The sequence below is a fragment of the Mytilus galloprovincialis genome, chromosome 3 (genome assembly GCF_965363235.1).
Source record: "Mytilus galloprovincialis chromosome 3, xbMytGall1.hap1.1, whole genome shotgun sequence".
Taxonomy (NCBI): Eukaryota; Metazoa; Mollusca; class Bivalvia; order Mytilida; family Mytilidae; genus Mytilus; species Mytilus galloprovincialis.
The window spans coordinates 56,929,052-56,947,753 of NC_134840.1; the positions used below are offsets into that span (position 1 = coordinate 56,929,052).

Genomic DNA, 18,702 nt, shown 5'->3' on the forward strand with positions numbered 1-18,702 from the left:
AGTTGAGGAGCAAAAAATGAAATAAGACCTTCATTCTCCTCTATTTCCAATAGGCTGATGATACAAGTATATATATGACTAAATAAGAGGAGATAAGACAGCAACATAGCAACATAAAAAAGACATGTTATCAAAACATGGACTTCCAAGTGTTTAAACAAAATGTAAAGTTAGGAGTTGATGGGGTTGTAAAGACCTTAGAATCAATTTTACAGAGACCACCAGAGATCTGCTATCAATATATTGTACATTTAGTACATGTTTGATATGTTGCCAGTTGCATGTTGCTTGTCAGTATTTGACCCTTAAAGTTGTTGACTTATTAAGAGATCTGATATATCTGATATCAAATACTTTAAATATTATGATTTGTAGATAGTATGTGTCATTATGTAACAGCATAAGGTAGCAGGTCCTAGGTATAAAAATACTGTTATAAAGTCTGTTAAAAAACAACAGTAATTTGATAAACTGCATACATGTGAACATCTACAAGATGTTTAACACAAAAGAATGTATTAGCACCCTTCTTATTGAATGCAATATGATTATTATCAAATCAAATCAGGACTTTAAAGTGACATAAACTATACATATCTGAGAACATGAGCAATTATTTTCTAATACACGACATTTAAAATCCTTATTCTTAAAAAATTTAAAATGAATTTCATTGTTTCAAGGATGGATAAAGGAAAATTTTCAAGACAACTATAAAGTAAAAGACATGCCTTTATATATTTAGCACTTTTATCTCCAATTTCATTGATTCAAATCAAAATGATAATACAACCTATCTATCGTTTCTTTTTCCTATACCTGTACTTAAATTCCCATTACAGGTATTAGTTATGTCACCCACTAAATGTATTCCATATTAAGATTATAATCTATTGTTTCTCTGATCTAGAAGTAAGGAAATAACATATCAATTACATGTCTTATATTTAGGGGATATTTGAAATGTAAAATTCATATGATAACTATTGATTCCATAAAATTCTGATGATTACCTCATCAAAAATTTTTGTTTTTAACATATAAGCTTCTGTTACCTTGTTTTGTAGGGAAATACCATGCACGGTAGTGATTTGAGTAGGAACACAGAAATTTCCAGTCCAATGTCGATAAAATTCATGTCCCAATCTGACAATATTACTGTGGGCAGTGAGGGTATTGACCATATATTAACCACATGACAAGAATGAAAACCATGTTTTCACTGCTCGGTAAGAGAACTGATAGTATTACACCGTACATTTTTGTTTGTTATTGACATAAATTCACATGTATTTAAAAATCACTATAAAATCTTAGAATGAATTTAACACAGCTTCACTGATAGTTTCAACAATATTTATTCAAAATAAATCAAATTTGAATGAGGAAAGCGACTGAGATTTTTTTACACGCTTATTGGTTGTGAAAAAAATACTTTATTTTTAATTTTTACTTGTATGCTGTTTTCCTCAGGAAAGCATTCCTATTAAAGATCAGAAGAACGAGAAAAATAATGAGATCAGGGCTCTAAAAGAATCAGTTTCCACCAAGTTGGTTGAATACTTGATTCGAAAGATTTCTTTTAGTTCTTTAAGATAATTATTCACTGAACTACAGTTTCCTAACTTTGTTCTTTCAGCTTCAAACTAAATTTTGAGAAATGAATTTCCTTGAGAAGTTCTTTTAAAATTTTTGACTATTAAAACCATCATAAAAACCTGGATTCAAATTGTGTACCCCAGACGAGCATTTTGACAACATTATGGACATATTAGTGATATTTAGATAACAAAAAAAATGTAGAATGTGTCCCTATGGACAAAGATGATGTCCCTGCTTTCATACAACACTATAAAAGGACATAACTTAAGAATGATAAAAATGACGCTACCCAATTTGTACTTAGAATGAAATTCAAAACAGTGTAGCTGTGGCCATTGATTGACACATTAAAATCATCCATTGACTGGGACAATTTAGGTGAACGTTTGTATGTAACGACCAATGCTCACTATGTACTTTTTAAAGACACTTAAACTATGGGGTCACCAGAGGTTCTCAACACCTAAATAAAGTAATTCGAAAAATTAATCAGAAATAACACGATATTTTGATTTATATCAATTATATAAATCAAAACACAAAGGTTATTCCTGATTAATTTTTCGAATTATTTTATAATTAAAGGCGTTAAGAAACCTTTGGTGACCCCACAGTTTAAATGTCTATCGTAGGTACGTCGTGAACAGTGGTCGTTACAGACAAACGTTCGCGTAAATTGTCTCAGTCAATGGATGATTTTAATGTGTCAATCAATGGCCACAGCTACACTGTTTTGAATTTCATTCTATTCTGATTTTTATGGTAATAAGTATTATGCATAGTTTTCACAATGTTTGGTTTGGTTTGGGAAAACCTAAGTTACAGAATGGAAACAAACAATTTACCAATTTTTCGATTTATAAAGGGGCATTACTCAATTTTTAGCTAAAGTGACGCTTTAAAATACAATGGTATCTGTATTTTGTGGTAATAAACATTGTGTATAAGTTTCATAACATTTAGTTGAGGCAACTAAAATTTTTCTAATCTTTCCATTTATAAAGGAGCATAACTCTAGAACATTTAGAGTGAAGCTACCAAAAATTCACACTTGATCTGCATTTTGTTGTAATAAGCATTGTGTATAGGTTTCATAACATTTGGTTGAGGCAAACTCAAGTTAGAGGACAGAAACCAATATTGGTAGGTATGTACATATGAACGTACAGACAGGGATAAACAGAATGCCCACTCCACTACAGCGGGGGGCATAAAAAGAAAAAGAACATACTAAGAGCCAAGATAAAAAGCTTTTTGGATAAAAAATTCTGAAAGGTTTTGCAAAATGAAATATTCTTTTCCTGGGATACAAATTTTTTTAGTATTTTGAAAAATTCTGTTTTGTAAACAGTTATTTTAAATAAATGTATACCAAAGTTCTGTTTTAAGCACTAACGCATTTCAATAGCATTTTTTTCTCACAACTTTTGGGGGAATTTATTCATTGTTATTTTTTTCATGAACAAATGAACTTACAAATTAAGTTCACAATGAACTTACAAATTAAGATCATATAAATGTTATACATATGGAACCTTTTAATTATGATGTTTAAATACTTTTTTCTTGGCAAAGCTTAGATGTGTGACAGGGGAATTAATCAATTAAATCCCCTCTATGAAGATATTAATGTTGGCATATGTCCAAAAACAAAGAAAAGACCCTTTTAAATTCTCATTGATAAAACTATAACATGTAGCATTTCCTACAAAATTAAGAAGATGCAGTATGATTGCCAGTGAAAGATCTTTCGGTCACTGTATGTCCTTCAACTATGAGCAAAGCCAATAGGGTATCAGTAGCTATAAAAAGCTCCATCAAGATATAATGACAAAATTTAAATAATTAATCAAGAAAATTTATAACTGCATGGTTATTAAACTTCAAGTATAGGATAAATAAAGCCTTTTAAATATATACTTGTCTCTGTATGAAAAGCATTATGCAGTATTAACATGGGTTTTGCTGTCTTTGATTTGTATAATTGTATTTAAATATGGAAAGACGAAAATCAAATACACTTAGGTAGCCACCCCAACTTGACTACCTCATGCAGGGTGTCAGTTCACTTTACCTATAAAAGCATTATGTTATGATAAAATGTATATCATAGGATAAATCTTATAGAAAGCGTATATTGCTATTTGTTGATAAAACAAGATGAACTCAGGATACCTTCATTTATATCATTTTTTCAATTTTATATGCTAAAAATTTAAAATACTAGTTTTTTTTCATTCATAGCTTTTCAGGTACACAAGAACTGATATAAAAAAAAAGACTTTGTTATTTGTTTATTATATGATTACCTTTATTTCACAATGAATCAAAGCATAAACATATTTTTTTTAAATATCTTCAGTTATCCTATCAAAGATTTTTTTGGTGCCAAATTTACAAACCATATAAGGTATCACACAGTTCAATGACCTTTGATTTTTTAAAGCGTGCTTACTTGATTATGATAGTAAACAAATGCGAAAATTCTCAAATAAAGGATTGGGGAAATAAATCTAGTTTATACATGTACATGTAAAATGTTATTTATATAAGTTTGTATATGAATACAGGATATATAAATAGTATCTAATATATACATGGGACATCCAAATTTAATATGATAAAAACCACATTTCTACAGACTGACCACACATAAGACAAATGAAGACCATAGTCAAACTGTTAATGAAAACTGCTGGGTAAGAATATACACAAATCTAACAAGACAAAAACTTTAATCATGTTATATAATGATTCCACATTATCTTTTCAAAACATATCTTATCAATTTTTTTAATCTTAATTGACCCTGGGAAAAATGAAAAGATTCTTCTGTTCAAGATATACTCTTTGCAAACTTGAGAGTATACCAAAGATTGTTTTAAGCACCAAAATATTTATATAGGGTTCCGATTTTTCTCATTGCTGAAGGCAGCCGAATTGCCTATAATTGGTTACATCCACTTCAGTTGGAACTCTGGTGGAAGGTTCAACCATTTGCAATTACTTTCATGCATATGTCCTAAAACTGAAAATTATTTTTTTATACCCTTATTATTAGTTATTTAACACTAATAGATAAATAATAAAAAACGGAAGATGTGGTATTATTGTCAATGAATAATTATCCACAACTGACCAAATGACATAGAAATCAACAAATATAGGTCACAGTACAGCCTTCAACAATGAGCAAAACCCATATGACATAATCAGCTTTAAAAGGCCCAGAAATAACAAATGTAAAACGATTAAAAATACAAAGGCCTGAATTATGTACCAAATCATGAAGAAAAAAATCCATATATAATTTACAGCAACAACATTAACAGAGGCGGATTTAGGGGGGCAATTAGCCTGCCTCCCCCTTTTGAGAAAAAAATTGGTTGATAATATATGAAATCACTGGAGCGTGACAGGAGTGGCCCCTTTTAGGCAGTCAGTGGGCCCCCACTTATTAAAAATTCTAGATCCACCACTGATTAACCACTGAATTACAGGCTCTGGATTTGGGACAGAATATGCCTGTCTGAAACCTTTTTATATGGATGGATAAAGGTAAAAAAGATTTTATTAAATATTTGTACTATTAAAAGCATAGTGATTTAAAAAAATGCAGAACTAAATTTTATAAAAGATGTTCATTGCAAATTGTTGATAAAACAAGACATGCTGTATACCTTCATTTTATCCTCCTTTATATTTATCTTATTATTGTAATAGTATTTTTCCATATATGCATTGGAACACAGGTACCCATATTTGAAAATTTTGTTATTAGTTTAGTATATTTTAAATAGATAAAATATTTCCAGATTATCTCCTTACTTAAAATAGAAAGTGAATGACTATTTTTGTTATGCTAGCGTTACAAAATCTATACAAAATCGAGAATTAAGATAACCTTAGAAGTTCAATAACAACTATGAACTCGATTTATATACCTCATACTTGATCATGATCATAACAAACAACAATGAAAAGTTTCAAATAAAGGATAGGTGCTGATTGACGTATTTAGTAAACATATGTACAAAGTATTCTGGATATATTAATACAAAAAATGATCTAAATATAAGTGGAACATCCCAATTTAATAATATTCTATGACCACATATATAAAGACTGACCACATAGCTAACAATCTTGTTAAAAGTTTAAGTGTAAGTCAGAATAACAATTTAACAAAAAAATAAACTTTAATTATACTATATAATGATTTCACATTAACTTTTCTTTCAGAAGATGCAGCTCATTACCTATGCTAAACTCATTTAATCTAATTGATTCTCCATTGGTTCTTAGTAAGGCACCAAATGTAACAGTAAAACTTGATTTTGTTTTTCTAAATTCAAAACTGCCTCAATCAGGAACCCATGAAGCAGAAAGCCCCCTTTCTACCAACTGTCAACTAAAGGATTATTCTACAAGCACAGCTAAAGGAGAATGATTACATTTACTTGGTCAATGGAAGCAGCATATAAGTAAAGTTAGAACAAAACTAAAGGCTCTTAAGAGCCTGTGTCGCTCATCTTGGTCTATGTGCATATTCAACAAAAGACACAGATGGATTAATGACTAAATTGTGTTTTGGTGATGGTGATGTGTTTGTAGATCTTACTTTACTGAACATTCTTGCTACTTGCAATTATCTTCATCTTTAATGAACTTGGCCCATTGGTTACAGAGGAAAACATTTTGTTAAAAATTTACAAAAATTTATGAAATTTATAAAAATTGTTAAAAATTGACTGTAAAGGGCTGTAACTCTTTCAGGGGTCAACAGACAATTTTTGTCATGTTGACTTATTTGTTGATCTTACTTTGCTGAACATTATTGCTGTTGCAAGTTTATCTCTATCTACAAAAATATTCAAGATAAATACCAAAAACGGCAAAATTTCCTTACAAATTACCAATTCAGGGGCATCAACTCAACAACCAGTTGTCCGATCCGTCTGAAAATTTCAGGTCAGATAGATCTCAACTTGATTAACAATTTCACGCCTGTCAGATTTGCTCTAAATGCTTCGGTTTCAGAGTTATAATCCAAAATCTACATTTTACCATTATGTTCTATTTTTAGCCATGGCGGCCATCTTGGTTGGTTGGCTGAATCACGCCACACATTTTTAAAACTAGATACCCCAATGATGATAGTGGCCAAGTTTGGTTTAATTTGGCCCAGTAGTTTCAGAGGAGAAGATTTTTGTAAAAGTTAACAACGACGGACGACGATGGACGCCGGACGCCAAGTGATGAGAAAAGCTCACTTGGCCTTTTAGGCCAGGTGAGCTAAAAAAAGGGAACACAAATCAGTGAGTGCATGTGCTTTAGCTAACAGCAATCAGCAAATTTGAAAAAAAAACCTGATTTACACTTTCGGTAAATGTTTCATTAAAACTTGAGAGTATATATCATTAGTATTCAAAATACAGTTTAATTGCAAAATTAGAAATCATTGTGCAATGGGAAATTAGGAAGTCATCATACGAAACAGGAAGAGTATACACTATCGACAAGTGAAATATTCATATCTAAAATATTATTACTATTCGATGAATCATTAAATTTTGAGATGTAGTACATTAAATGAGTAAAGTTAATGAATTGGTGATAATATCTCAAATATATACCTCTATACTTTGATCCTTGGTATTCTGATTCCCAAATTGATGGGGAAAAAGAATATTCCATTCAAGCAGAAAACAAAAATGAGATATTCTGAATCCAGATTTCCCCATACCTTATAGCTTAAAGTTTTGAACAGAATAATTTTATTGATAGCGTTGAAAAAATAAATAAAATTTTTCATAAAAATGCCTAATTAATGCATACCTACCATCTTTGTTTATTCCTTTATTATAAATGAATGGAGATGTGGGAAATATTTCAACTGAATAATTGAAAATTAACACAAAAGACATTTAGAAGTAGACCCACTTCAATAGATGAAAGAACAATTAATTTTTATAATTCCTACATGTACAAAGAACATAAAGATATAATCAAGACATTCAATGTTGATGTTTCAGACATTGGACTGTCAGTTGGGGCTGAATTTTTATCCGAATTTATACAAGATGAAAATTGTGATAATATCTAAAGATACTCTTGTTTGGTTTTGAATTTCAATAATGGCTTATTTTCAATACCTGATCATCCGAATAAGGAAGAAAAATCCTTTTCTTTATACAATCTTGATTTTTCCATTCCTCGTTTTATTATTAGTTCAAATCTTCACCGAGTTAAACAACTGAAAATTTTTAGTCATGTGGGACTAAAGAAATGGAATCCCAGCCTTAAATACAACCGTCTTTAGTTAGTGGTAAGTAGTATTTGCCATATATCAACCCAATATGATGATCAGTCTAGCATTGCTGGGTACGAAACAAATACAGAAATTCACCAAAATTATTAAAATTAACAGCTAATCAAATCATACTATATACAATCTTAGCAGACATGTCCCATATGTTGTTTTTGTGTTTATATTTTATTTCTGATTTTATGTATTTAACATGAATATGAAAAATATCTAAGTCAATCTCTTTATCTTTTGTTGAAAAGGATCATCAATTGCTATGTGACAAATTAGAAACTTGAAACTTAAATCTATTATCAGGACCATTTCCCCGATTTTGTTTTTTGTCCATGGATTTATGAGTTTTGAACAGCGGTATACTACTGTTGCCTTTATTGATTATTATTAAAATATTGTATGAACTAGAATAAAATCTTTATAAAGCACACAAACATATAGTTTTGTTAGTTTTAACCCAGCCAAATGTGTGTGTCTGTTAGGAACTATGTCAGATGTTGTTGCAACAGGGGAGGGTTGCGATCACAAGAAACTTAACCCAGCCAAATTTGTATGTTCCTCTCCCAAGTAAGGTACTGTGTCAAAAGTTGTTTACTTTTTTTTTTAAAGATTTGGGTGTAAATTTCAGGTCTTTAATTGGTTCTTACACTCAAATATTGTCTGCTCCTTAGTCTATATACTAAGCTTAACTGGTGGTTTATGGTGGATCCACTTTTAAAACTAACATTCCCATTTAAACAAGATAGGGAAACAATCTTTTTTTTTGGCCAAAAAAAATTACCATATAAATAACCCATCTTGTTAAATTATAATCTAATTATTGCTGATTTATTATCAGTGATAATTATGAAGAACATTGTTATTTAAAAATATACAATTGGTTCTCTGCTCCAATTAATGGTTCAACAATGAACTTTAATAATTAACACAGTAGTAAGACGGGTGATTTTTTCTGGACATTATCCAACAAAATTTCTGTCTTAAAATATAGGAATATCCTAAAATTAAATGAATATTATTGTCTGCAGTTTGTGAAAAATAGTATTAAACCCAAATTAACACAAATGAAGATCACTCCATCACTGCTGGGTAAGGAAATAGTAAATCCTATAAAAAAACATTAGTTTAAATTGATTTAATTTTAGTTACTACAAAAAAGTAAAAAAAAACTGTAATATTCCTGACTTGGTATAGACATTTTCAAATTTAGAAAATGGTGGATTGAAACTGGTTTTATAGCGCTGTACCTCTCACTTGTATGACAGTCGCATCAAATTCCGTTATATTTACAACGAATCAAACATGTTCCTAATAAATTATTTTGTTTTTATTTTATTTTTCATGAAATATAATGCCCAAATTACACATTCGAAACTTTAAATATGTATTAATTTGAAGGACACTTTTCCTTTATCTGTAGAGATATCAATTTAGTATGACACAGCAAAGACCAATAAAAAAAACCCATTTAGGTTGAAAACCGTAGCAGGAAAACTCAAAATTGGCACTTCTTAAGAACATATTACTGAAACAAATGGGAAAAGTTGCTTAATAAATGCTTTTGAAGCACGTTCACAACTTCATATTTGTACCATGTGTCCAGAACATTTCAAAGACTGGGTTGAAAACTGGAAATTGATCAAATAAGTACCAATATTTATTTCTGCTTACGTAATGAGGTACTTAACAAAAGTTTGAAAATAGGAAAATGACATTTTTATACTATACCTTGCCAACTCAAGTTCACATCAGACACAATTGATTAGTGGGAATGGGTTATTCTTTATCCAAAAGTTGCCATTATAAAATTTATAATTAATACCATTGTTATGCATAGTATAAGTTTTACATGATATAATGGGACATTCATACTCTTTAATCTTATCTTGTCACCTAAGATAACTCTTTTTGAAAATTACCCCAAAAAAGTTTGACTTAATATACATTAGTAATTGCCTTATATGATACAATTCAATATAATGATCAATATCAGATTTTAATGTTTTATATTGAAATTACGTTTGTTAATTTTATTCAAAATACACCAGTTTTTTTAGAATTTTCATCATAAACATAAACAGGCTATTTGAAATATACAGTATGTTAAAATATACTGGGTATCACCAATATAATTTTATATCAGTATTTTTTTTAGCTATAATTAATATTCAGATTTATTGTATAATTATTGTAGTCAAATCAAAACAAAGGGACATCTTTTTCAAGATGTAAAAAAATGATCCTATAATTAGTTCTCAACTTCTGGTTGTCCAATTTTTAAATTCAATATATAACCATAAATTTTTGATAAATCTGTAATCTGTGAAAATTTCTTGTTTTCTAGAATTATGGATTTTTAATTCAACATTTAAATAGATACCCGGAATGAAATGAACATTATCACCTTCGATCTCAGAAGAACAGTTTATAATCTATTAGATCAACACGATCAACACCAAAATGAATATCTATCATCTATTGTTGGGTAAGGAGCTATATAAATCTGACATAAACTTTTAGTTCTGATCAATTTAATAACATGTACTCCAAGTATAAAAGATGTCCTCAATATTTGTTGAATACCTTATTTTTTCATTTTTCGTATCATTAACAATTTGTTTACAATTTGAACTTTTCAAAGGGTATGTGTTAAACGTATTCAAAAGTTACCCTTTTGAAGTAAATTGTTAATTCCTATCTTTCAAATGATCAGAAACTTGTTATTTGAGTGAAGGACAATATGTTTCCGTCAATATATTATCTACTACATCTACGAGTGTATTAGATTAACTTTAAGTTCAATTGAAATTAACATTTCCTTTATACATAAACAAATAAAGGGCCTCTCCCAAATATTAACTTGTCAATTTTTTTTTATTGGTGACTGAGTGTTAAATTCCCCATTTAATGTCTTCAGTATTTAAAATTTGATAAATATGAAAAAATTGAAATGTTGATATACTTATATATATATATATATGACAGCAAGTTAACAACACAAAAAATGAAAAATAAAGGACAAATTTCTTCTAAATTGTTAAACCAATGGACTACAGGGCGTCAAATTGTCAGGTAAACTTTTAAAGATCCACACAACTGATGCTGATTCAAGTTTATTTTGAGGTTGCCAAACAAAAGTTATACAATCATAACTTGTTATAATTGGGGTGATTTAGAATGTTGTTGTTGTTGTTTTGCTGTCTCATTAAGATTGATCAACTAATGTTCATAATTATTGGATTCCTTTGTGTGTTATCTCTTAAAAAATAAGAACTTGGATTTTCCTTGGAATTATTTTTCATTTTTTTATTTCTGTGGTTTTCTTATAACTTCAATTTTTTTTTCTTTTTTTATAATTTGGGAGTGGGGACAGATAGGTTGCTCTCAAACTGATATGTCCAAAACATCTCTGTTAGTCTGAAAGTCACAGTATACAGTAAAACGACTTTCAAAAATTATATAAACAAGTAAACTATAGCTGAACAAACTATACTTTAAACAAGGGAGATGCCAAGAGCAAAAATAAGAATCAAACACTTCTAATAAAGTGGAATATATCTGGTTGTCTTGTTGTTGTAAAAAAGAACAAGTCAAATTACGATAAAACCTTCACCACTTCTTAAAATCGATTTTAATCTGAAGAAAGCAGACATGCATGTTAACTAGGAAAGAATAATAGAATATTAGACAGACTGAAAGGCTTACTTTATAAAGCATGTTAGCTTTATCAAATAGATAAAAATAAATAAAAACTTCCTGTGCTCAAACGTTGTTATTTTATTATATCATGATTTTCAGTGTTAACGTTAGTGATTGGGGAAGTTGCAGCGGAAATATGCATGTCTTCAATGAAAGAATATGATCCAGAATCAAAACTATGCTGTGATTTTGGAGTAGTACCCATAGTCAATGAACATGGACAGAAGTTAGACTGCTGCAGTGGTAAGTTTTGTTAGGATTTTACTAATGAAACTGATTGGATATTGTCTTTATACATGTATAAGTTTCCTATTACGTAAACAGGAAGATGACAGCACAATTTTTGGAAAAGTTCAAGGTCTCCTATATTATTATTGTGACAATTTGAATGTAAACAAAATCGTTATGATTCAGAATGTCTAGAAAAAATTATACACATTGTGTATTATGTAAAAATCTAATTGACCAAAACTTTCATACAATAAAGGGAACATAGGAAAAATGCCTCATCCGTCAGAATAATATGTTTTGGTACTGGTACCAATACTATGCTTGTCTTTTTGGACTAGACACTTAAATGTTCTGAAAATTCATACTCTTGAATCTCATTTTCAGAAGCTATGTCAGCTTTTTAAGAGATAATATCTAATTTAAACAACTTAAAAAAAACTTCTGTGGAGAATATTGTTCAGTTTTGTTTCGGTTTTTCTTTTCTTATTGTCACATATATACATTAAAAAAGATAACATGAAATACCAAACAAATTGAGAACGTTCAACAGACCCCACCAACTCAAGATACCTCCAAGAAAAAAGACTACTATACTTCACAATAACACATGTTAAAGATTGCCAGACTTGGTAAAGGCACTTAATATATGACAATCAGTATAACAGCACTAATTGATGATTAACAACAATAAAACACAACTATTGAACCTACAGGCTGAGACAAGATTAAAAAAATAAGTAATATAGAATCTATACTCTATTTTTTACCTTTAGAAAAAACATTTATTGTTGAAACTGAGATATGTTGTGAAAATGTGTCCAAAAAGTTCACAGAAGATGGCAAAGAACAAAGCTGTTGTGGAGCTATGCATTACCTAAAGTCAGAAAAAGTCTGCTGTAACAACACCTTGTATGACAAAATAAACGGTAATAGGATAACTTAGTGTTAATTTAATATGACTTTATAAAAAAATAAAATTATACTATCGGTTAATCATTTTAGATAATCAAATTAAAAAAATTAAGTAGTATTACAAAAAATTCACACGAGATGTTTTTTCAGGAGGTCTTCATTTTCTCTCTCACAGATATTGATGCCCTTGTTAAAAGATCAATCTATTCATTTCTATCAAAATTAAAAGCTATTTATTTTTTTCACCCTATTAGAGGATTATTTTTTCATTGCACAACTAATTCAAATTAGTGTTAAAAGTTTTTTTATTTTATTTCTATATCCAGGAATCAATAGTTGCTGTGGTTCAACACCTATTGACCCAAAAACAACAACTTGCTGCAGGGATAGAAATAGTAATAAGAAGCCGCACAGCATAGGAACTCATATGAAATGTTGTGGGGTTGAATATTACAACAAAACAACACATTATTGTGGAAACAAAAAGAAAAGCATTGCCTTGCCCTATTCAACATCCTTTTGTAAGAACACTGAGTATGACAAATTGAAACAGAAATGTTGCAGTGGTACCTTACATAATGTCAGTGATAGTGATAAGCAGTATAAATGTTGTGGCACAAAGTTGTATAATACAGTTGATGAAAAATGTTGTGATGGAAGTTTGACCATACCACATGAGGCTGAGTGCTGTGAAAAAGGTAGCTTTTATAATTTTCTATATATATATATATATATTGCATTTAAGATCTGTTTTACGAATTAGCTTTTAAAATATACTAATTCATGTACGTTGATAACCAAGGGAAAAATGTGCCAACACCTATGATTGATTATTGGTGTTTAATTCCACTTTCAGCGCTCATTGCTACTTTAGATTCGTTAATATGCTTTGGTTACTAATTTTAGTGGATTTTGTGGGTATAGGGGAACCACAAGTTAAAATTTTCAACGAATTACAATTTTCTTAAAGAATATATGCAGATTATGCCAAAACCAAGAATTTTGATATCAACGAATATGCAAGATTTCCTCAATCCAAGTAATACTCACGAAAATAAATGAATCCTCAGTATATCAGTGAGATCAACTTTAATTGGAGGAAGTAAAAATGACCAGAGATACCCATCTTACTTTGGCAGGAAACTAGCAATCCAATAGTTAATTTAAAGATTAGAGTTGAACTCACCTGCCATGTACAGGTTTCAAACTTACAACCTCTGAGGGTTGAAAGGCTACTGATACTGTAGACTTGATTAAAACATATGGAAATAGAATACTTTCTTTTCTCAAATGTAACATTTTTTGAAGCATGAATATGTAGGTTGGAAAGCAAATATAGTTTCAATGATCTAACAGACCACGTGTAGGGTGACCTCTGGAATTTTATACTTAACTTTTGAAAATTATGGGTGTGATTTGTTAATGTCCACAACTACATTCAATTTATATTCTATATACAAATCTATTTAATTGTAGGCCATTTCTATCCAAGTAGTCAGAAGTGTTGTAATGGACTCCCTGTTGACATTACATCATCAACAGAGGAGTGTTGTGGGAATGGATTGTATGACAGACAACACCAATCATGTTGTGGGAATGTTATATACAACACATCATCTCACGAGTGTTGTCAACCTGGTAAGTTCTAATTAAGCATGGGAAACATCATGCTGATACAGAATGTATTACTTATATGGTAATGAAAAGAGTATATCATCCCTACTGATTAAGACCAGAAGTTTGTGTCCCTACACCTTCTATTACAAATTAGTTTCACTCAAATCAAAACTTATACATGACAAACTTTTCGTGATTAATGTATTAAGAAATTGAAGCTCACAAAAAATAATTTATTTTAAACAGATTATGTATTGCATACGGGCAGATAACTGTGTAGAGATCTTCCCTTATCCTTATGCAGTGTGGATAGTAAACAATGTCTCTCAGTTTTCTGTACAGTTTGCCATAAGGAATGCATAATCTTAATATTAGGCATGCAGAAAAGCTTTTTTATAATGATTTTTTTTTATAGGAGGTGACATTATTGTTAAATCGACTGAATACAAATGCTGTGGAAAAATCAGTTACGACAGCCATCAAAATGTTTGCTGCACAAAAAACAAATTCATTGGAGAAACATTTAAAATAATAACAAAATCTGTTGAATATCATGACACTTGCTGTGTTCCTTCTGACATCGAGGAAAGTCAGTCCTATTCAAGTATTACACATAGATGCCAGCTAGGTGGTATTATTAATAAAACTGATATGTGTGGTAGCCACCCATTTAATGAGAACTCAGACCTATGCTGTGGAGGGGTTTTGGATAAAATGGGATTAGATGAAGGAAGAGATTGCTGTGGAATCAAAAGTTATAACATGACTACAAAAATCTGTTGTGACAACACAATTTACCTTAAAACAAACAAAGAGAGGTAAGTACATAATGCTTCTTAATTGGACTTCTAGTTCAGTGGCAGAACCAGAGGTAGGGTTCCAGGGGTTATGGAAGCCCAGTTTTTTTTATGATAAAGGCATTTGAATGGGGACATATGGTTGGAATCCCCCCTTTATCCTGCATTGGGACCCTCACCCCCTTTTGATAATGGCTGGATCTGCCCCTGCAGTTTCACTCACAATGTTCCATCACAGAATGCAACAATCTATGTTTTGTTGTGAAGTGTTGAAGTAATGTGGATCGGCAAATCACCAATATATACAGAGAAATAGAAAATACTTTACTGTGAATACATTAATAATTCATTGAATTCTACTTTTCGTGAATTTTGTGGGTACAAAAGAACACAAACTTAAATGCTCAATGACTTATAAATTTTATAAGGAATGTATGCAAAATGTGCCAAAATCAAGAAATAAAGTTCCACAAATATGCAAGTTTTCCTCAAACCACGAAAATTGGTACCCACTAAAATAAATGAATCCAAAGTATATAAAGAATAAATGCTAAAGCTATTGTTTCACAACAGCACATAACTAAGCTGAACATTCATATACATGGAAATAACTTCATCTGATGTAATATGAAATTTAAAGTTTTCACTGTAATTCAACTAACATTTATTTATATCCCAGAAATGATTTACATATTGGGTAAGCTTACTTTCAAGTCAAAACAATTTTAAAAAGTAGGATTAGATGCTTACAAATAAAATTTCTTTAAACCTAGAGTTGATAGAAATAAGATGATTTGGTATGCAATGAGACAACTATCATTGAGTAGATGCACTGCAAATATTTTGATAAATTTAATCATTTTGACTTCTAATGTGGATTTTGGCATGGTTTTTATCGTCAAACAAAATGTAAAATTAGACACTGACTTTTAAATGTTGTTCATTATATTAACAGCTGTCATCAAAATAGCACAGAGTTTATAGATGTGATCCATCGAACACTTTCTAGGCATAGAGACTACGGAATATGTTCCTACTGTAAATTACATACCATCCAGAATGTCAAAGAGTTTCTGGAGTCGGCTACTAATCTATGTAAACAATTTGGTAAGGCGTCTAGATTTGATGAAAAAAATATGCTAGGATTATTTTTGAAAATATCATTGTGATTTTGAATACTGCCTTTGAATGCAAAAAATTATCATAATCAAGTTTCTGTAAAAGTACACAAACCACTTGAAAACATTTGACATAGTGTAAAGGGACCACAAAACAAGATGTCTGAAGAAGAATGTCTTTTTCTAAATGTTTTACAAAAATGACTTATTAAAGAAATCACAGTATTATCATCATTTTCAAAGCTTGGCTAACAAACATAGTATATATTAAAAAAAATATAAGAAAGACATAGTTGCTTTAGAATCAAAACATATCAACTAAAATTATTATGATTGTAGAAAATATTTTAATTACATTTTTATATTTTCAGTCCTGAAGATTGCTAAATTTACCACAGCAATGGCTGGTAACACAACGGCAGTGAATGGTTTCATACGTAAAGATTTACTCTCTCAGAAAACCTTTAAAAAACGAGAGATTCAATTCCAAGTACCTTGCACATGTCAACTGAACACAAGATCAATTATCCTTCTAACAGACCTGAAAGATTATAGCAAGCTTTTGAGATTAGGTGACAGTAACTTAATTATTCCATGGAGCAAAACAGCAAGCAATTACCTTCGCAAAAGGGCTAAGTGTGCAAAGGACACAAATAAATTTGCCTTGGAAACAGTGGCTGGGTTCAAAATATCTATTGAATATACAAAACCTGAACCGAAAGGAATAGACAGGCTATAACAACATCTCAAATTAGGTCAAGGAACTAAAATTCTTCTTGTTTCCTATGAAAGTATATGTTTCTTTACACTTGGTTTCAAATATCTCCAAGTATAAGTTAGCAAACAAGTTTTCTTGCGCTAATCATGAAAATAATTGTGACTTCCTGATGATAACAATGCCAATATACTTTTCATAGGACTCAAGCAAAATGTTTTAAAATACTTCAATGAATGATTTGCCAATCCTTAAGTTATTCTCAGGTTGCAGGATTTTGAAGATAGTTGATAGTATCAAAAAGCGTCTCTGTGAAATCTCAAAGACGAAAAACAATTAGTTCCTAGTCTTGCATCATTTTGATTGTTATGACAAATGTTGATATGTATTGTTTTGTATTATGTTAATGTACTGCCATCACCAATATCATTAAGTTTATGACATCACCATCTCATATGTGTGTTCATCTCATTTGACTGTAAAATGGCCTATTCGTTATCATTTGTCATACAGTTCACGACATGACCATCTCATATGTGTGTTCATCTTATTTGACTGTAAAATGGCCTATTTATTAACTGCTCATTTTGCCAAGCATTTCTGTAAATTTACATGAATAAACAGAAAAACAAGATGCTTCAGTTGAAATTTGAAATTCCATAGATTTCATTTCCCCCATTCTGATTTGCTTATCAGAGGTTCATATTGCTTACAAAGATGCTAAATAACCAAGGGTTTCAAATTGTAAAGCTGAAGTCATCCCTTTGAAAGTTTTACAGCGGCAATCATGAATTGGGTGCTAATGTGATATAGAGAACAAGAAAATGTTTCATTTGTCATAACCACAATTCAAACGATTATGACTCCTATGCTATTCATAGCTGACTATGCGGTATGGGTTTTGCTCATTGTTGAAGGTGGTACTGTGACCTTTATATGTTAATTTCTGTTATTTTGGTCTCTTGTGGTCGTGTGGAGAGTTGTCTCATTGGCAATCATACCACATCTTTTTTTTTTATATTCAACATATATTTGAATTAGGTTGAATTAAGCCATTACTTCTTTTGAACTTTTATAATAGTTATGCTCAACTCAATGAGAAATAATGGAGTTTTTTATCTACAAAATTGGTTTTTATACTATGTAAAATTTTGTAATTCTTTTTTATCAACTATGACAGATCTGTAGAATCTGGTAATAATAATGATGAATAAAATGATGAAAAGAATGTTATGTTCTAACTGTTACGAACAGATACTATAATTAAAATATATGCCTTATTTTTTTTTCATAATGAAAAGTTTCTTGGTGCAATATTAAGTATAGAAGGAGTTAAAAGAACTGAACATATACTCAATTACCCAAAGGCATACATTATGACTTAGCAAAATTCAGATTTACATTTTTTGCGAACTGACACAAAAACTGTGTGAGTCAGTGAAAGCTTGACAATTTTGGATACGAAATAACATGTATAGTAACACCATGATCTTCGCTATTTGAAAACAGTTTCTAGTTATTTCCATGAGTCAAAGGTTCAGCTCAAAAATAGAAATTTTCATTTATAAATGCATTACCTCATACAGAAAAAATATGGTATTTTCCCGAATTCCAAATTGATGAATCACATATTCCCTTCCCATTTGTATTTTTCGAGCTGTTCCTGTCCTACTTTATGTTCTATTCCAA

At 30.2% G+C, this 18,702-nt stretch overlaps 1 protein-coding gene across 2 annotated transcripts; it reads left to right on the plus strand.

Annotated features, from left to right (window-relative positions):
* The first annotated feature begins 923 nt into the window (after positions 1 to 923).
* Positions 924 to 18,295, plus strand: LOC143068410 (uncharacterized). 2 transcript variants are annotated; one of them, XM_076242426.1, is made up of 8 exons: positions 924 to 1,229; positions 11,723 to 11,866; positions 12,628 to 12,780; positions 13,093 to 13,464; positions 14,243 to 14,404; positions 14,799 to 15,201; positions 16,136 to 16,287; positions 16,670 to 18,295. In XM_076242426.1, the coding sequence occupies exons 1-8, from the start codon at positions 1,196 to 1,198 to the stop codon at positions 17,035 to 17,037; spliced, it is 1,788 nt and encodes a 595-aa protein (XP_076098541.1). In that variant the 5' UTR covers positions 924 to 1,195; the 3' UTR covers positions 17,038 to 18,295. The 2 variants fall into 2 exon arrangements, with proteins under 2 accessions (XP_076098541.1, XP_076098543.1); XM_076242428.1 differs by lacking the exon at positions 924 to 1,229 and adding an exon at positions 10,294 to 10,409.
* The last annotated feature ends 407 nt before the right edge of the window (positions 18,296 to 18,702 follow it).

Excerpts from the sequence above, each read along its gene's own strand:
- LOC143068410 (XM_076242426.1), top strand. The coding sequence starts at position 1,196 with ATGACAAGAATGAAAACCATGTTTTCACTGCTCG. Across the intron at positions 11,867-12,627 it reads GAAGTTAGACTGCTGCAGTG|AAAAAACATTTATTGTTGAA; the intron begins GTAAGTTTTGTT and ends TTTTACCTTTAG. Across the intron at positions 13,465-14,242 it reads GGCTGAGTGCTGTGAAAAAG|GCCATTTCTATCCAAGTAGT; the intron begins GTAGCTTTTATA and ends ATTTAATTGTAG.